The 21,088-nt window shown below is 38.7% G+C and overlaps 1 protein-coding gene across 4 annotated transcripts in view; it reads left to right on the top strand.

The window, feature by feature from the left end:
* LOC306820609 (glutamate receptor 2-like) overlaps positions 1–20,569 on the top strand; it is a 39,748-nt gene extending 19,179 nt beyond the window's left edge. The window contains exons 14-20 of one of the 4 annotated variants that reach the window (XM_079338491.1): positions 178–332; positions 599–797; positions 916–1,163; positions 8,363–8,477; positions 9,548–9,682; positions 12,841–13,016; positions 17,563–17,654. In XM_079338491.1, the coding sequence (XP_079194617.1) occupies positions 178–332; positions 599–797; positions 916–1,163; positions 8,363–8,477; positions 9,548–9,682; positions 12,841–13,011 (1,023 nt within the window). In that variant the 3' untranslated portion in view covers positions 13,012–13,016; positions 17,563–17,654. Of the gene's footprint in view, positions 1–177; positions 333–598; positions 798–915; positions 1,164–7,543; positions 7,659–8,362; positions 8,478–9,547; positions 9,683–12,840; positions 13,017–17,562 lie in introns of all 4 variants that reach the window. The other 3 variants (XM_079338490.1, XM_079338493.1, XM_079338492.1) reach the window with 3 other exon arrangements.
* Positions 20,570–21,088: the final 519 nt, after the last annotated feature.

Below are 21,088 nucleotides of genomic sequence, written 5' to 3'. Positions count from 1 at the left end.
CAAGGTTTTGTAAATCTGTATTTTTATCCTTTATATTTTATATTTATCTTTAAAAACTTTTCACAGTTAGCTTACACTGGTTTGAACAGAAACTTTTTTTTTCGATTCTTCTGTGTGTCCAGCACATGTGGAAAAATTAACAAATGAACTTTGACAAGTGGTGATGTGATCTTGTAGGTTTCCAGATTCAGCCCCTATGAGTGGACATTAGAGGAGCCAGAGGACGGAGCTTTGCCACTGACGACTGAATCTACAAATGAGTTTGGGATTTTTAACTCCCTTTGGTTCTCTCTTGGGGCTTTTATGAGGCAAGGTTGCGACATCTCACCAAGGTTAGTGTGAGGCCAGAACAAAATATGTATATTCTTAAACTCTCGCAGCACATTGACACCAGAGTTTTAAATGATATCACTTAATAGCACTCTGGGAATGAAAATAGACTTTTGACTAAACAGTCCAAAAGAGCAAGAGTTCATGTGCAGTAAAATAAAGACGTCTTCAGTATGTTTAATATATAAGAGCTCTTGATCTTGAGACACATTATTCTGAGTGTTTCTTGCCTGACACAGCGTGTGTATGTGTCTCTGTGTCGGTGCAGGTCTCTGTCTGGGCGGATCGTGGGAGGTGTGTGGTGGTTCTTTACTCTGATCATCATCTCTTCGTACACCGCTAACCTGGCTGCCTTCCTGACGGTGGAGCGCATGGTTTCCCCCATCGAGAGCGCTGAAGATTTGGCCAAACAGACCGACATCGCATACGGGACCCTGGATTCTGGATCCACCAAGGAGTTCTTCAGGGTGAGGACTTCTGTTCACTTATTAGCTACCTCTAATGCCTAGTGTCAGACTTGTTGGTGTCCATAGTATAAAAGTAGTCCTAGTATAGTCTTTGTGTCTGTCTCTTTTTTTTTTGTAGCGCTCCAAAATCGCCTTGTTTGACAAGATGTGGCAGTACATGAAATCGGCAGAACCTTCCGTCTTTGTGAAGAAAACATCGGAGGGTGTCCTGCGAGTCAGGAAGTCCAAAGGGAAGTATGCATACCTGCTGGAGTCCACCATGAACGAGTACATCGAGCAGAGGAAACCCTGTGACACCATGAAAGTGGGAGGAAACCTGGACTCCAAAGGATACGGCATCGCCACACCTAAAGGATCCCCATTAAGGTGGGTGGATCAGTATAACAATGCTAGCCAACCTGCCCTGCCATGTACCATTCACACTACTAACCTGCTGCCTAGCATACTGACGCTCCCCCATCAAACAGCCCAGGATTTACACTAAAACAGTTCTGAGTGTACAGCGTAGCAGCTCCGAGTTTAAAGTAAAACATATCAGAGTTTAGATTAAAACAGATCAGTTTAGATTAAAACAGATTATTTTAGATCAATACAGATTAGTTTAGATTAAAACAGATCAGTTTAGATTAAAACAGATTATTTTAGATCAATACAGATTAGTTTAGATCAATACAGATTAGTTTAGATCAATACAGATTAGTTTAGATTAAAGCAGATCAGAGTTTAGATTAAAAACAGATTAGTTTAGATCAATACAGATCAGTTTAGATTAAAACAGATCAGAGTTTCACAGTTTAGATTAAAATAGATCAGAGTTTAGATTAAAACAGATCAGTTTAGATTAAAACAGATCAGTTTAGATTAAAACAGATCACAGTTTAGATTAAAACAGATCAGAGTTTAGAGAGTTTCTTGATGACTTCAGGAAAGACTGCTTAATCTGATGGGGGGTTGGGGGAGGGTGACTGTCCAGTACAGTGGACCAGTATAGCAGGAGGGGGGGACCGGTTGGGGGGGCGGTGTAGTCTTGCCCCAGGCTCGGAGCCTGTTGGCTGTTGCAGTATGCGAGTGTGATGAATGACACATGGCGGCTTAATCGTTGTTATAATAATCCACCTACCCTGATGACTTCATCTGTGGTTTGTATATTACTGTGGTTACCACCTCTGACCAAAGGTGCAGGTGGTTGCCATGACAATAGTGGGGGGAGGGGGATTCAGATCTTAACGACTTCATCAAAATAATAAAAATGTGTTTGTTTATTACATCTCTGAAAATGTAATGAGGGAAATTTCCACCTCTATCTGCCTTTTTATTAATTTATTGATTCAAATGTTAATTTTTTTAAATTTAAATTATTATTAAAACCATGTAATGTTGGAGGTTTTGCACATGATGAGCTTCTTTAAGACCTGAATCTCGCAGATGTTTCATTATAACTTACTTGTGTGTTTCTGTGTGTGTGGGTGTGTGTGTGTATGTAGGTGTGTTTGTGTATGTGTGTCTCTGTTTGTGTGTGTGTGTGTGTGTGTGTGTGTGTTTAAATGTGTACTTCTGTTTGTGTGTGCATGCTTATTAATGAGTTTGTTTCTTATTTTTGTGTCTTTTCAGCTCACAACAGATGTTTGCCCGACCGTCTCTTTAACACTCTCTGTATGTTTTCTCTCTCTCTCTCTCTCTCTCTCTCTCTCTCTCTCTCTCTCTCTCCCTTTCTCTCTCTAGCTCTCTCTCTTTATCTATGTCCCTCTAATTTGGGTCACTGCGGTTTATTATCAATAATTTATTTCAGAATTATGTTGGATTTGCAGTTAAAGCTTCATTAAGCGATTTTTTTTTTAGCAGCCGTTCACATTTTCCACGTGGCTATCAATTATTCCCCTATATTTGTCCATAACATCTGTAGTCTATAACAGCTGTATGTTTAGTCTATAACAGCTGTATGATGAGTCTATAACAGCTGTATAATGATGAGTCTATAACAGCTGTATAATGATGAGTCTATAACAGCTGTATAATGAGTCTATAACAGCTGTATGATGAGTCTATAACAGCTGTATGATGAGTCTATAACAGCTGTATGATGATGAGTCTATAACAGCTGTATAATGATGAGTCTATAACAGCTGTATAATGATGAGTCTATAACAGCTGTATGATGATGAGTCTATAACAGCTGTATAATGAGTCTATAACAGCTGTATAATGAGTCTATAACAGCTGTATGATGAGTCTATAACAGCTGTATAATGAGTCTATAACTGCTATATAATGAGTCTATAACAGCTGTATGATGATGAGTCTATAACAGCTGTATAATGTTGAGTCTATAACAGCTGTATGATGATGAGTCTATAACAGCTGTATAATGTTGAGTCTATAACAGCTGTATGATGAGTCTATAACAGCTGTATAATGAGTCTATAACAGCTGTATGATGAGTCTATAACAGCTGTATGATGAGTCTATAACAGCTGTATGATGAGTCTATAACAGCTATATAATGAGTCTATAACAGCTGTATAATGATGAGTCTATAACAGCTGTATAATGTTGAGTCTATAACAGCTGTATAATGATGAGTCTATAACAGCTGTATAATGATGAGTCTATAACAGCTGTATAATGTTGAGTCTATAACAGCTGTATAATGTTGAGTCTATAACAGCTGTATAATGTTGAGTCTATAACAGCTGTATAATGTTGAGTCTATAACAGCTGTATAATGATGAGTCTATAACAGCTGTATAATGATGAGTCTATAACAGCTGTATAATGATGAGTCTATAACAGCTGTATAATGATGAGTCTATAACAGCTGTATGATGAGTCTATAACAGCTGTATAATGATGAGTCTATAACAGCTGTATAATGAGTCTATAACAGCTGTATGATGAGTCTATAACAGCTGTATAATGAGTCTATAACAGCTATATAATGAGTCTATAACAGCTGTATGATGATGAGTCTATAACAGCTGTATAATGTTGAGTCTATAACAGCTGTATAATGATGAGTCTATAACAGCTGTATAATGTTGAGTCTATAACAGCTGTATAATGATGAGTCTATAACAGCTGTATAATGATGAGTCTATAACAGCTGTATAATGATGAGTCTATAACAGCTGTATAATGATGAGTCTATAACAGCTGTATAATGATGAGTCTATAACAGCTGTATAATGATGAGTCTATAACAGCTGTATGATGAGTCTATAACATCTGTATAATGATGAGTCTATAACAGCTGTATAATGTTGAGTCTATAACAGCTGTATAATGATGAGTCTATAACAGCTGTATAATGATGAGTCTATAACAGCTGTATGATGAGTCTATAACAGCTGTGTAATGATGAGTCTATAACAGCTGTGTAATGATGAGTCTATAACAGCTGTATAATGATGAGTCTATAACAGCTGTATAATGTTGAGTCTATAACAGCTGTATAATGATGAGTCTATAACAGCTGTATAATGTTGAGTCTATAACAGCTGTATAATGTTGAGTCTATAACAGCTGTATAATGTTGAGTCTATAACAGCTGTATAATGTTGAGTCTATAACAGCTGTATAATGATGAGTCTATAACAGCTGTATAGTGATGAGTCTATAACAGCTGTATAATGATGAGTCTATAACAGCTGTATAATGATGAGTCTATAACAGCTGTATGATGAGTCTATAACAGCTGTATAGTGATGAGTCTATAACAGCTGTATAATGTTGAGTCTATAACAGCTGTATAATGTTGAGTCTATAACAGCTGTATAGTGATGAGTCTATAACAGCTGTATAATGATGAGTCTATAACAGCTGTATAATGATGAGTCTATAACAGCTGTATGATGAGTCTATAACAGCTGTATAGTGATGAGTCTATAACAGCTGTATAGTGATGAGTCTATAACAGCTGTATAATGATGAGTCTATAACAGCTGTATGATGAGTCTATAACAGCTGTATAGTGATGAGTCTATAACAGCTGTATAATGTTGAGTCTATAACAGCTGTATAATGATGAGTCTATAACAGCTGTATAATGATGAGTCTATAACAGCTGTATAATAATGAGTCTATAACAGCTGTATAATGATGAGTCTATAACAGCTGTATAATGATGAGTCTATAACAGCTGTATAATAATGAGTCTATAACAGCTGTATAATGATGAGTCTATAACAGCTGTATGATGAGTCTATAACAGCTGTATAATTTGGGGTTATGGAAACTTGATCCAAAGGCAACTGGACTGGTTGAATTATAATGTTTCGTGTAAGACAGTGCCGTATTATGTTGTATATTCACAACTTTATTGAACCGTAGTTATTTTTGGCCTGCCAATAATATCAGCCGATATTAGCATATCCAGTTAGCGACAATATTACTTGATTTTTTTCACCAGTTAAATAGCATTTCATTTCAGTTTTATTGCATTACACTAGCAGTTTTCTTTATGGCTGTGACCAGCAGAGGGCGCTATATGAATAACAAGCATTAACACTCTCCACAATGTCAAGCGTTGATGCATGTACATGCCCAGTTACTTTCCATTTGAGTAATCATCTTATGGATTTATTATCATTATCCATCTTTTCCACAAGGGCTTGATAATTTCATTTGAGGGATCAGCACAATAAATGTAAATATTTATCTAACGCTACAGATTGACCATAGAACTATTAACGATATTGGTCCTGAAATGTCCATATTCATCGGGCCCTAGTTGTTGTTGCAACAAAAACCTATGAGAGGTCAGATGAATACATAATGTGCACTAAGAAACTTTAAAATTTGAAAAATGGCTTAATGGAGCTTTAAGTATTGTATTTCATATTTCTGTCGTTCTACACTGACTGCTGAACTCTCACATGGTAGAAACAGAGACACATTTTTATTTTCATTCAACCCCGGTACAGAATAATTCTTTATTCTGATTCAAATTCTTTATTAATTATTCAAACATTATCTTCCACTCTCTGTGTCTCTGCTCCTCACATGTTTTCACTGTTTAATGTTTGTTTTTGTTTTTTTTCTCACAACATGTAATGTTATAATATGTTATGTTCTGTTAAATGCGGGTTCAGATTGGAAAAAAAACAAAACAAAAGTTCAAATGATCAAAATTTGATATTTCAAAATAATGGTAGAAAGAAAATAGAATTCTCAGGCAATCACAAATCTCTTTGCTGACAGTTTACAGAATTTACAGCCAATCAGATCAAAGTGAACTGAGCCCTGTCCCGCTTATTATTCACAGTTATAGAATATGTAATGGGCAATTTATCATTAACCTCCATTTCCCACCACATGATACATGTTTAGTCGATTGAGGTATTGACTCACTTATTCATTAGAAGCACTTTAGTCATGAAATCATGAACTTGCTCTTCCTGCTGAATTCTTTTAAGACTTTTTAATGTTCTTTTAACTGAGCACAAAGAAAGAAAATGTTCTCTAGAAACAAACTACTGAGATGGTTTAGTATAATAACAAAATTTAAAACATAGGTCAATTAAAGATACAATGAAGATACCTTTTTTTTAGTGTTTTGAGTAATTGATTCTACCATGTGCAGCACTCGAATCCAAGACAAACTTTCCAAAGGGGACAATAAAGTGTATCAAATCGTATAAAAAAAGGAAACAATTGAGAATAAAATTGGACCAAATAAAGATTCAAATGAGATCAAATCAAGATACCATTAAGATTAAAGTTTAAGATAAGTTGACAGAAATTAAAAATGAATCTTTAAACAACGCTTAAAAACTATTTCATACATGATGCTGTGTTAAAATAGTTCACATTATTTTTCTGTGTAGGCATTAAAAACAGTCTTTAAAGAAAGTAGAGATTTTTATTCAACATTAAAGTTCTGGGGTTTTTTTTTTTTTTTTTTGGCGGGGGGGGGGGGGGGGGGGGTTACCTGCAGTGTTCAGGTCTGACATGTCTGACACCCAGAAATAATCAAGCAGACATGAACAAAAACAAGAAGTTAATCAGGATATTATTAAACTGTATCTAAAATAATTTTCCCATGGCATTCAGAATTACATGAAGTCGTTATTAAATAAAAACATTATCTAATGTCCAAGTTATTATGATAAAACAATAGAAAGAACCGTTAAATATGTTTGAAAAGAAAGAAAAAAAAAAAAAAACTCAGAGTAGCTGCATCTATATTTGTATGTAAATCTCAATCTTATAAAATACTGTTTATAGTATATGAACCAGGGTAAGTTAAACAAACTCAGCGTATCTGTTATGATCTCTCTTTATTAAGAATAACACACAACAATCAGTTTTTTCCAGATCATATATATTTTTTATGATTAAAAACATGAACATACCAAACCCGAAAAACACATTTCACGCAAAAATAACTGAACATAGAATTTGGTAACTTCCGTCAAAATAAACGTCAGAGCTAGCTTACAATGTGAAGCAAAAAAACCCAAAATTTGAAGTCTTATTTGAAGAACCTTATATTCTAATTTTTTTATGGAGACAAATTTTCTATACATCATTTTCATTTCATATTTTTTTTGATTTCATTATATTTTTATCGCATTCAGCAGGCAGAGCTTAGCTGCTAGCACATGTTTTAGCTAATCTGAGTTTGCTGCTAAGAGGGAGAGCCTCATCCAGCTGTGTGTATCCTGTTTATGCTAAGCTAACATGCTAACGTGCACACCAGCAGGAGGACTGACGACAATGAGCTGCTAACAGACGCTGTGTTCATGTAGAAATGCGGTGAACCTGGCGGTGTTAAAGTTGAACGAGCAGGGGCTGCTGGACAAACTGAAAAACAAGTGGTGGTATGACAAGGGAGAGTGCGGCAGCGGAGGAGGGGAGAGCAAGGTTAATACACACTCACACACTGAAACACACTGAAACACACACATAGGTCCCACTGGGTTAGCAGGTTTTCAAGAAATCTCAAGAAACAGCATATCACAGCGCCACCTGTGGTTATTATGTTAGCGACTAGCCTTTAATTAAAAAGATATTTTTCGACCCACCACAGGCAGCGCTGTGCTATATGCTGCTTCTTCACACGGTGTTGCGCTCTGTTTGGTTGAGGTCAGGGTCAGGGCAGGATTCAGGGCTGAGGCCAGGGTCAGGTGACCTCACACCAGATAGCAGCAACAGAAACAAACAAACAGGTGAAGAGCCGTTGATACAAAGTTTATCTGCCGCTCTCACCTGTTTACAAAGCAGAAAAGGCTTTCACTGCAGCGCCTCTCATTCTCTGTCTTGGGGGCCAAACAGAGGGGCCCCATGGATAAACCCCCCTGATAACAGGCTTATCATGCTCGCGGTTAGCATCTGACCTAATAAGGAGAGAACATCAAATGCCGACATTAAAGCTCTCCTGAATTATTCATATTTTAAATGTTTTTCTCTTAAAATAGATTAATGTTTCTGAATACTGCTCAGTTTGTGATACCTAACCTCTCAGAGGGCCCTTCAGAGGCTGCAGGACCAGAGTTTGAGAACCGCTGCCCCTCTAATAACATAAGATAACATTGATAATGATGTTATTTATGTTATTCCCATTAAAGAGTTCCAATAAACCTTGCCGTATTGAAACTGAATGAGCAAGGGACCCTAGACAAGATGAAAAACAAGTGGTGGTACGATAAAGGAGAGTGTGGCTTCAAGGACTCCACTAATAAGGTTAGTCGTCTGTGTCTGTTGGCCAATCAAACGCTCTGTATGTTCATTCAGCATGCACAGTTCTGTCGGGTCTGTATGTGTCAGGAACACAGAGCACTTCCGCACTTTAGTGGTTCTGTCTGTGAGTGTTTAGTGATTAAGGTTTATTGCAGCTGTACATCATGTAGGAGACACTGTCAGGTTAAACATTTGAGCACACCTGCACTTATAGGAGTATTACTGGGAGTGTTTTATGATTAAGGTTTGTTACAGCTGTACATCATGTAGGAGACACCGTCAGGTTGACACAGGGAAAAATACATACCTGAAGATTAAAGTCATGTTTGTCTGTGAGAAATGGTATACAAGTGTGTAACATAGAGGACACTTATGGAGCAGAACACACATGTAATTTTACAAAAATATTTGTGTGTGACATTTAATGAATTATGTCCTGAAACAAAAGACTTTTCAAATGAAGCCAAGTGTCTGAAAAAAAAGAAAAGAGAGGCCAACAACTAAGGCAACAAAGTAAAACATTTAATAATAAACTGACAATATTTAAGTTTCTACAGTATCAGCAATTCTGTCATCGTGAAAATTTGTATTACCTTAATAGTTTTGATCAGTAACTGCACACTGTCACTACAAACTGTAACTCTACACTGTTACTATAAACTGTGAGTAATACATAACTAGTTATACTCTACTATACTATTATAAAAAAGTAATTGAGTTATCTGTGTAGTTACTACATTATTAAAGTATCTTTAGAAAGATCCTCATACCCAATCCTCATATTTACTTATATTGACTCTACATTCTGTTGTATGGAAACTGCATACTGCTGATGAATACACTTAGTACATGCCTTCACTATTTTTATGATTTATCAACAAATTCTTGATTGTCAGCATTAAAAAGAAAAGATCATTAAGCACAGTGTCAGGTGTCACTGTGCATCTGGTTAGTTTGAGCAACAGAAAAGAAGGAATTTCACACTTCACATTTAGTTTCACATTTTACGTTATGTGTTATTAATCAGTCCACACTTAAACCATTCTGTAACGCCTCCCCATGCCCCCCTCCAGGAGAAGACCAGCGCTCTGTCTCTCAGTAACGTCGCTGGTGTCTTCTACATCCTGGTCGGCGGTCTGGGTCTGGCCATGATGGTGGCGCTGGTGGAGTTTTGCTACAAGAGCAGAGCAGAGGCCAAAAAGATGAAGGTATGTTCATGTAACAATTAAAGTGGAATAAACTTTGATTTGATTTGCAGGGTTCTTATTTTAAATACTGAAATTATTAAAAAAACAAAACGAAACTGACCTTGAGATGATCTCTGAAGTTGAATAACATCTGTGAGGAATATGCACATAGAAGAAGAGAAGTTAATACAGTCTGATGAGTAATGATAAGGTCCTTTAAAGGAAGAATCTTTATGAAGAAAAATACATTTTTCACAAAATCACTGAACAGTATTTAATACGTAATATCACTTTCTTTGTGTTGTTTCACATGTCCTTTTTTTTTGTCTTTATTTCTGTATACTTTTGTACATTGCCATTTTTCAGTCCAATAAGTCAAACTTTTGATTTTTAAACTCTAAAGTCACCTTTATCCTTCTTTTTCATGGAGACTATTTCAACATAACTGCCTCCTGCTTCAATTACATGTCCCTCTCCTTGTGAAAACGACACAGTCGCACAATATAGCATCTGACTACACAAAATAAAATACAAAGTTACATCTGAATCTTTAAATCCTTAGCTGTAACAAAACTCCATTACTTCTTCAGCTCACACATTTAATCTGTATCAGCGTTATATTGTTGTCCCAGTCTGTGAATTCACATTACACGACTGTATGGCAGAAGCAAGAGATGCACACAGCAGGAGCAGACGTTACCAAACTTGTACTGGTGTTAACATTTGTTTACTGGACTTCTTGTAAGTTTACACACACACATATACAGCTGTGGGACACACTATGTTGACGAGCAGAGGCGCTTGAATGTACTTCTTTGTAAATGAAATGGTCATTGCAGAGGGATGGACAGAACGTTTCTGACTTGGCATGCAGCAACAGTGAAAGTGTGTTTTGTGTTATCATGTGGGTGAGCAGGGTTGTGAGAATGTAGTGCGTGGGGACGGGATTATTTTTTGAAACAGAGGAGGAAAATACCTGCCTACATATGGACTAGGCCTTATTCTATGAATAATACCATCCTTACAGCTGGTTTAAAAATCGAATCCTTCATACTCATTGTCCTTTCACATGAACATCAGCCTCTGCATTGAACCAAACATTGTCACTGTTAAAATGTTCCTGTTTATCAGGGCTGTGTGGATCCACACACACACCATGCTCGACTGTTATTTCAATCACCCTCATGGTGTGCAGCTTTGTGTCTGAGGATCCTTAAACAATGAAAGAAGCTGCAGGCTGTGACTGTAAAAAGACTCTTCTGCACTCCGTCTCCTTTGATTGACTGGCGGTAGACTGAAGCTTGCTGGATGCTAAATGAAAGCTAAATTAGTATAACTAAAGCTTTTAAAAACCAAATAGTATTCCAGCGAATTAAAGAATAACTTGCTAACCTATGAGACACACTTACACGATCCCTTTCCCCATATTAACAGGTACTCAATAATAAGCCTCTTACAAGAGATAGCTATGAAGCAAATATGATTTGATCAAAGCCTCCTCAGCTCGTACTTTGACGTGAACATGTTTTGTTGCTCTGTCAGAAGCTAAAGAGGAGTGCTGGTCCTCTTTTTGTAACAGGGAACGCAGCAAAAAAGGACAAGGCTTTGAATTATTCTGAACCGCCTTGAAGAAAGTCCTTTACCAAAAAAGAGCATGTTGGTAAAGTGCAGCAAAAAAGGACAAGGCTTTGAATTTGTAAAGTGCTTATTCAGCAAAAAACCCTGAATGTATCGAGAACACTCAGTCACAGGCTCTCGCTCCTCCAGCAACTTTTACTATTGTTACTCTGATTAATCACAAATGTTTGTATGGTGACTAAAGTGATATTTAACACTCTGAATAGTTTTTCTCTGCCACTTCAGGAAGTTGTCATTACATCAGTTTAAGTAGCATCTGAGCTTTTATGGCTTTTTTTAACCTTTAATTTTGTCTGCAAAAAAAAATGATGTCACTAATTTGACAAAAGTCACTTCATCGACTTTTAAATTATCGCTCCCCTCAGGTCTGTATTTGTGAAACCCTGTTAGAGACAACATTTTCCTATTAAACAAACAGATGCTCTGTTCTAACGAGGCTTCACAATTAGACCTCACACTGCAGAGTCTCTGTGCTGTCTCATTCAGTCAATACAATGTCTTCTTCAACTTCTGGATCCATGTTTTCATGTTAAAAATGTTGGCTTACTTGCTGCCTGGTGCCTTGTGTCGCTTCTTTCGACCAATCAGAGGCTGCATTCCAAACTTCCCACCAGCCATGAGCTCTGTCACGATGATCACAAAACGTGTTTATGCAGTGAGATAGAGACCCTCGTAGATGGAGCTTTTCACAAGAAGCTAACGGATGTGTTTATTGCAGCAGTCACTCACAGTTGACGTGTGATTACACAGAAAAGAAAGCTGAACAAAACATCATAACTTACATTGTAATGTTATTAATAAGCTGCTGCAAAATCAGTCAGTGTATGCCAAAACTATGACAGAGAAGCTGTGTTACTCTGCAGCAACAGATTTCTGTCTTTATTTTGTTGTTAATTCTAGCCAGCAGAACAGGGAGTGTACTTGGTGTTATAGCCACAATCAGATCTCAGTCTGAGCATGTACTGTGCTGACATCCCAACACTACTGTGGAATAACCAACACATAAGGTTCAAGACTGATCGTTGGTAGTTGGTAAATAAATCCACATCTCTGAATACACAGACTGGGTCAGGTAGAGGTGTTCACACCTGGCTGAATGTAGAATCAGGCCAGAAATAAATTCAAACATCTCTGCTGAATGTCCCTTTTTTTAGAGAAAATACTTATAAAACCATCAGTTATTATCACAGTATTTTTCATCTATTTATTCTTTATTTTATCCAGACTCATATTTTGAATTTACAGTCATATAATACTTCATTACTGAATAAAGTCACCTTTTTCCATCACATTTTCTTGTGGACCTGTTTAGGCCCTACTGTATATTTCTCTCTCTCCATTGAGTTTTTTCCATGTTGGCTTTTCATCCGTCATTTTGATGCTGTCAGGACTCAAACTGTTGCTTCCAGTAAGATGTAAGAGTAATATAGTAGAGATAAGATGACACTAATAAGATCATACCGAAAAAGAGTCTCAGAGTGAAGGAGGATGTTAAAAGTGAATCAATGTAAGAACTTTCTAACTTTATTTCTGTTGTAAAGGTGGCAGCCAACACCTTGTCCTCCCCCCAGCACACAGGAAACTACACACACACACTGTCTTCTCCTCAACACGCCCCCAACTTCAACCTGCTGTCCCCCAGCCACCAGCCAAACTACGCCACCTATAAAGAGGGCTACAACGTTTATGGCATTGAGAGCGTCAAGATCTAAGACGGGTAGGAGAGTGATGATTGATGGCTAAACATTCCTCACCTCACAGTCATAAACAGCGCTCAGACTTTTGTTCCCCTTTGAATCAAACGGGAACAAAATGAAGATTATAGATCATAAATTCAGTGTTTATAGTATAACTTCACGTTAGCTGTTTATGGCTGTGATCCTTTCCATTCCCCAACAGCTTCCTCACATCCTTTTCCTGTTTATCCTATTTTAAAGACTCTTCCCTTAGTCAGCTGTCCTCGTCTCCTTCTGTCTTCACTCCTCTGTCCTCGTCTCCTTTTATCTTCACTCCTCTGTCCTCGTCTCCTTCTGTCTTCACTCCTCTGTCCTCGTCTCCTTTTATCCTCACTCCTCTGTCCTCGTCTCCTTCTGTCTTCACTCCTCTGTCCTCGTCTCCTTCTATCTTCACTCCTCTGTCCTCGTGTCCTTCTATCTTCACTCCTCTGTCCTCGTCTCCTTCTGTCTTCACTCCTCTGTCCTCATCTCCTTCTATCTTCACTCCTCTGTCCTCGTCTCTTTCTATCTTCACTCCTCTGTCCTTGTCTCCTTCTATCTTCACTCCTCTGTCCTCGTGTCCTTCTATCTTCACTCCTCTGTCCTCGTCTCTCTTTATCTTCACTCCTCTGTCCTCGTCTCTCTTTATCTTCACTCCTCTGTCCTCGTCTCCTTCTATCTTCACTCCTCTGTCCTCGTCTCCTTTTATTTTCACTCCTCTGCCCTCGTCTCCTTTTATTTTCACTCCTCTGCCCTCGTCTCCTTATATCTTCTCTCCCTGTCCTCGTCTCCTTCTATCTTCACTCCTCTGTCCTCGTGTCCTTCTATCTTCACTCCTCTGTCCTCGTCTCTCTTTATCTTCACTCCTCTGTCCTCGTCTCTCTTTATCTTCACTCCTCTGTCCTCGTCTCCTTCTATCTTCACTCCTCTGTCCTCGTCTCCTTTTATCTTCACTCCTCTGTCCTCGTCTCTCTTTATCTTCACTCCTCTGTCCTCGTCTCTTTCTATCTTCACTCCTCTGTCCTTGTCTCCTTGTATCTGCACTTCTCTGTCCTCTTGTTCTTTGTCTTCACTCCTCTGTCCTTGTCTCCTTATATCTTCACTCCCTGTCCTTGTCTCCTTCTGTCTTTACTCCTCTGTCCTTGTGTCCTTCTGTCTTCACTCCTCTGTCCTCGTCTCCTTCTATCTTCACTCCTCTGTCCTCGTCTCATTGTATCTGCACTTCTCTGTCCTCTTGTTCTTTGTCTTCACTCCTCTGTCCTTGTCTCCTTATAGCTTCACTCCCTGTCCTTGTCTCCTTCTGTCTTTACTCCTCTGTCCTTGTGTCCTTCTGTCTTCACTCCTCTGTCCTCGTCTCCTTCTATCTTCACTCCTCTGTCCTTGTGTCCTTGTATCTTCACTCCTCTGTCCTTGTGTCCTTATATCTTCACTTCTCTGTCCTCGTCTTCTTGTATCTTCACTCCTTTGCTTTTGTCTTCTTCTGTCCTCACTCCTCTGTCCTCATCTTCTTCCTCTTATACTCTTCTGTCCTCGTCTTCTTCTTTCCTCACTCCTTTTCCTTTCCCTTCTCCACTCCATTGTCTCCTTCTATCTTCCTTCCTTTTCTCTCCTCCTCGTCTGTTCATCTGTTTTCATTGTCTCTTCCTAATTGTTTCCTGTTTCTTGTTTTCTAGCCAATCATCCTCTTTATTGACTGACTCATTTGCCAATCATGCTCCATCTGCTTTCATTATGAGGCCCCATGATTTTTTGTTAAAGATGGACTGGTTTGCACTTTTAGCCCTATAAAACGTTGAGCGCTTTGTTGGAAGGAAAATAAAGCTGAATTATTTATGTCATGTTATTTTTTTACCTCCTCATTTCACTTAGTGCCCTGTCCACAAGACGGCTCCTGACCTCCTCTTCCTCCTGTTCTGTCTCGTTGCTTTCAGAGCTGGTCCGGGATTTCACTTCCTCATGATAAAAGAAGTAGCTTTCAGTGGCTGTCTTGGTGGCTCGTCATGCCTGTAGCTTGATTCAAGTAAACATTTGTGTGATAAGTTTGCAGCTTGAATGTTGCTGAACAGTCCAGTCCCAGTCCAGATCCCTGCACGCTGCAGACCACATCCTCGAACACAGTTCTACAAATCCCCTTTTTTCTTTACACCAATGCTTGTTTTTAAGTCCACCTTGAAGTTTGTTCAAAATCTCTCAAGCGACTCTTAGAAGATGTTGGAGGTTCTGGTGTTGGATCATACCGGCAGGTGTTTGTGTGCATGAATTAGTCAAACCAAGTATATTTATTGGGGCTCAGGCCAGAACTTGCAGCCACTGTTTATTTAAGGGACATTAGTGAGGAAGGCTCTGTGTTGTCTCTTTCATAAAATGCATTCTTTCTTCTATTCAAACATGTTGAAAAGGCGTAGAATAAGTCTCAGAGCTCCTCAAAACGTGTGTGAAGTTTCTTGTTGTTAATCCACTTTGATCCTGTATTGGATCATGTCTATAAACCCCTCTGTTTCAGCCCTGCTCAGAACAGGCTGTTTCTGTGTCTGTAGCTTTAAATATGTAAATGAGCTGTGTCTGACCACGCCCCCTCTCTGGAAGGGCTCGGGAGGCTTTCTCTCTCCATGTCCTTGTGTTTACGTTGAGAAGGCAGATTCAGAGGGCAGAACAAACACCTCGCTGTGGGAGTGTCACTCACCTGGGGGAGGGGCTACTGCACTTTGTGATGTCATTAAGGTAACATTTCTACCGACCTGTTTGAGCACATTCTCTGAAAAGTGGAGCAGGTAAAAGATGGACAGGATAAACTGTTTTCATAACTGGGAGGTAAATAGACTTGGGACACATATTAGTGTTTGAAAAACAAGGTGAAGCACATTTTGCATAATATGTAAATTTGAATAACATCAAAGTTTCACGACAGCTGAATATATTTTTGAGTATTTTTATGTTAATACTGTAACACATGTGCCCTCTTATCTCTAAATGATGGTCACAGACTCATGAGACCCAGTGCTCAAAGAGTCCCTGGCTGCACCGTGTGTCTGGTGAGTAAGCAACGCCCAGTGAGCACCTGGTGCCTCGAACACTTTATCGTATCACTAAATGTGAACCAGTACACAGAACTGAAAGACTTTGAGGTCTGCCTCAGAGAGGCTTTGGATCGTCCGTGTCAGCTGACACCTGTGGGTCAGAGAAGAGACTTCCCCTTGCCGTCTGTGTTTCTGTGAGCATGCGTGGTCTAAATGCTGGCTTTGAAAGGCTTCGATGAGTAGAGTCCTTCCTCATGGTTAGAAGAAGTGCCTGAGTGGAGGAGATGTGGACATCATGGTAGTTCCTCAAATGTTCTTGTGATGTTTTTGGAGCAGCAACTTGTGCTAAGATCAGCTCGTTTATGTTTGGTTTCAAATAAAAGAAACGATCGTGCTTTGGTCAACATCTTTTCATATAGAAGATTTTCCTTCTGATTGCTGATGTGCAGGAGTACAGCTCAGAGATGAAATGTGAAGGTGTATCCAAACACTTGTAACCTCACATTAATTCAGGCTGTGTGAAGACAAAGTCACCTTCTCCCCTGATACTTATAACTTTGATTTAATTGCAAACATAACTCAGTATGCTGCTTTAAAACAGTCTTCATCCTGTCATATTGTCATAAACTGTGCTCCATTCACTGGCTTCAGGAAATCTTGTAGATCTCAAATTAGTAATAACAAATAATCCTAAATTTTTGTGATTGTCATGTGCCCCTTGTGTTCATCTTAATCTATTTACCCTGATCAGTATATCACCAAACATGTGGTTCAAACATTTTGTTAAATGAAGTTATTCTGTAGTCAGACACGTTTCATTTAGGTTTGTTTCAAAGGTTTGGTTTCAGTGTCCCTATTTGGTGGAATTTCACTTTATTGCTCAGTTGAAATGGGGTCAGGGGTGTCATGAAATCAATTGGCCACCCTATGTGCAACCCCAAAATCCAAGTCTATGATTGGCTATTTGCCTAATCAGAGGCAGAACTTAAGAACACATCAACTATTCTTGCTGTTTTAACAGGCTCGTGGTCTCACTTTCCATTGTAAATTATTTTTTAATTTTCTTTTCACTACAATGTAAAAGGATAAACCTTTCTGTCTTGAAATGGACTTGAGTGCTACTAAATGTATTTTTGTAGAAGTGTTTGCATGCAATTACTTGAGTTCTTAAATCATGACTTATAGAATCAAACTAAGCAGATCCTTTGTCTTACATGTCATGAGCGTGGGTATAGAAAGGGCAAAAAATGGACTCTTTGCATGCGTGTGCTCACGTCATGCCCGCCCTGCATACGTCAGTTCCTCAGGTGGGCCACCCAGGTAAAAAAGTGTGGACACGCCCCTGAGAGGAAGAACACATTGTTGTTTACTAAACTATTACAGTAGGATGCATTTCATTTGTCTATTCTTTAATGACTAATCACATTTAATCACATCATCTGTTCTAGGTGTATATAGTAGCTGGACAGGTGGTCCAACACATCAGCTGTCTGTCTCCTTTGACTGTTGAACTTGTTTTCTCCTCGTACAGATGAAATTCACAGATGCAATGCGCTCCAAAGCTCGTCTATCCATCACAGGATCGACCAGTGAGAATGGCCGTGTCCCAGTGGCTTACCTACGTCCAGGATTACCCATGAGCCTCAGCATGACTGATCTCTCCTGACCACGCCCGAGCCAGTGCCTTACAGCCAATGGACACACATCCTCCCTTTGCCATTTTAGTGACCAATCACCACTCATGGTGGGTGATCCGCCCTGATTTCCAATCTGGAGTTTAGCCAATCATATCTCTGAGGACTCCTGATCTCACTGTCACTGTTAAACTTTTGACTGGACGGACGTTGTTTTCACCACTCAACTGTCAGGTTTAAGACCTGCCCACCTGCAAAGTGAATTACTGACTATCAGTGAGAAACATGGCTGGTCATTTACGTTTTATTCATACAAAAAAAAAAACAATCAAGCACAGTGGACAGTTTTCTAAACAAAAAAAACTCATGTCATTGTTTCTTAGATTTTTTGCCATGGAGGCTCCTCTTGTATAGAAAATAAGGACAAAGTGAAGCTGACTTTACGCAATAACTACACTCATCAGAGATGTGATCAGGAACTGTGAAAGCAGAACTTTTGTAAAAATGAGTGCAAACTAAATCTGATGTCCTGATTATCACATCCATGAAATGATACAATTATAGATATTGTCATAGCAGAAAATAATAACAATGTTATTGTAATTGTTTTCAACCTGAAAATCCCTGATTAGTAGAGACTCCTAAAGTTGCATGGACTGGTACACACACACACACACACACACACACACACACACACACGATACAAAGGGATGGGCAGGAACAACCTTTCTTTTAAAATGTTTGTTCTCATGGACTGTTCGGATTTGTTTCGCATGTGTGAAGCACCAAGAAACACTGATTAAAAATAATGCAGGACAAAGACATCAAAGTAACACAGATGCACAAAAACCTTCACGTAACGTCAAGCCGTCAATTCAGCTGTATTCATGGGATAGACTAAACCAGTCATAGAGGCCAAAACTAGAACTGCACAAGTATTCAGACACAAATGATTACTCTTATATTTGATGAGTTGGCTTTTTTATATTCGTGTTACTTCAGTGCTATCAGGCTGTGTAGTATCATTTCAGTAAGTTAAGAAACTTTACGTAGTGTTAACATTTTCTGTCATGCATACTAACTGCACATCACTCATGTTCATGTGACAGTCCAAGGCTTGTTAAAGATCAGTTTGCCTGCATTTTATCATTCACAGTTACAGCACAAGTATTGTTTGTGGTTCAGGAACCAGAGTCAATCCTGGTTTCACAAGTGACATTTAAAAAATAGAAACTGAAGCAGGAAGACTTTATCTTTCTCTGCACATGATGCAGCGACATCTGCAGCTACAGCTACATTAACCCCCCCCCCCCCCCAGAGACTTCTGGAATGGTCTTTCCTTAAACCCGATCAGATACACTTAAAATGTCCTGTAAGAAAGCAAAAAACATATAGTTAGTGGTCTCTGGCTGAACCAGTTAAATTAACTCTAGACTGATCTAAAGTCTGCATTCAGTGCCTGACTGATGTGTCTGATCAGTCTTCATCCTGTCTGATGGATCATCATGATCAGTCCTCATCCTGTCTGATGGATCATCATGATCAGTCCTCATCCTGTCTGATGGATCATCATGATCAGTCCTCCTCCTGTCTGATGGATCATCATGATCAGTCCTCCTCCTGTCTGATGGATCATCATGATCAGTCCTCCTCCTGTCTGATGGATCATCATGATCAGTCCTCGTCCTGTCTGATGGATCATCATGATCAGTCCTCGTCCTGTCTGATGGATCATCATGATCAGTCCTCATCCTGTCTGATGGATCATCATGATCAGTCTTCATCCTGTCTGATGGATCATCATGATCAGTCCTCGTCCTGTCTGATGGATCATCATGATCAGTCTTCATCCTGTCCCTAAAGAAAGACTACATTGTGCCCCCTCTTAAACAAGCATATAAATATTTAACCTATAGCTACATATTTTATATTCTGCCCATCCCTGCCCATATGACCCCCACCCTGACGTAAACCCTAAGTCCTGTTGTATAGTATGAAAGTGGTACGCGACATGCATTAACAGTAAATACAACATGACAAACATTTAAACAGTAATAGTTGGTATAAATGAATAGTTAAACAGTTATACATGCTTTACATGAAAAGTTACTCATTGTTTACATTGATACCATATAAACACACTTGTACCCAAACATTTGCACACACAGATTATCGCCAAAAGAGTTCTGAAGCCAACATGTTGATGTGCCAAACTAACATTACCAATCAGTATTATCCATGCTCAGCCAATGGCAGCTGCTGGTAGTGAAACCTGAGCCAATAGGAACTCTCACTGTTGTAAAGTGAACAAACAAGTGGGAGCAAAGACTTTCGAATAAATATACTGCACTGCTGATGAAGACAAGTGTGATGACGATGAGGAGAACAAAGAGAGGACGAAGAGAGAACGTTTGCATGTCACTTTAATTTTCTTTCTTTCTGATGAACTTGTCAGCCTGAAGCTTTCTGCCTGGCTGCGTTTTAGTGTTCAATAATAATAGTAATAAGAATAATATTAACAATATTAATTGCAGTATTAATGTGGTTCTTGTTATATATAGTGTATGCTTTTAAGAACTCATGTCTGCTTTTTTCTTTCACCAGAAGCTATTTGTGCTGCTAGTTAGAACCTAGCGGGTTAGCTGAAAGCTTCTCTGAAAACGATCAAGACGATATATGCAGGTAATGCGAAGCTGAAAATCAAAAGCTTTCTGCTTCCGTTTCTTCTAATGGACTTTTTTGCAACGACCACATGTGGTAATTCTCATGGTGTTATAATTAAGTGTTAAAAGTTTACCACAGAACATGTCACAACAGAGAAATGTGAAAGTGATCACTCTTCACGTCTGACTTTACTGCTGATAAAACTTCATTTTCTAATAAATTCATCAATTTTGACCTAAATCTTGTGATGTGTTTTATTAGTAATATATTACTACAGTATGTTAATACATGAATATATTGTAAGTTAAAAGAAAACAATTCCCACAACACACAGATAAATGTATAGCTGATATAAGTGTATCCACAGGCATGTTAAAGAACACATTCACAGTCTGAAACTATTAACGTACAAAGCCTGAGTGATGTCACTCATCTGTTCCTGCAGGACGCTCTGGAGGATCATTGATGGTAAAAGTCTCGTGGTCTTTGAGCCAGGTTACAACAAAGTGGGGGCTCGTCCGCCTTCTGCCCATTTGTGGCGTGACTTGGACAATGTTCTGATCAGTTTTTAATTTGGTAATTGGAGTAGATTTAGGGCACATTTCAAATTTAAGGCGGAGTAGATTTTGTGGGAGAACTTCACCAACTACCAAAATGCATGAAGAGTGAAAGGCTTGAAGAGGTCAAAAAGCTTCAGCAACACTTGCAGTATGAGATTAGTGCTGGGGCCATGAAGGCATTACATTTCTTTTTCTGTAC

Source organism: Symphodus melops, assembly GCF_947650265.1.
Source record: "Symphodus melops genome assembly, chromosome: 2".
In the NCBI taxonomy this organism is placed as follows: domain Eukaryota; kingdom Metazoa; phylum Chordata; class Actinopteri; order Labriformes; family Labridae; genus Symphodus; species Symphodus melops.
The sequence above is the reverse complement of the archived record's forward strand: the minus strand, read 5'-3'. Positions and strand labels throughout refer to the sequence as shown.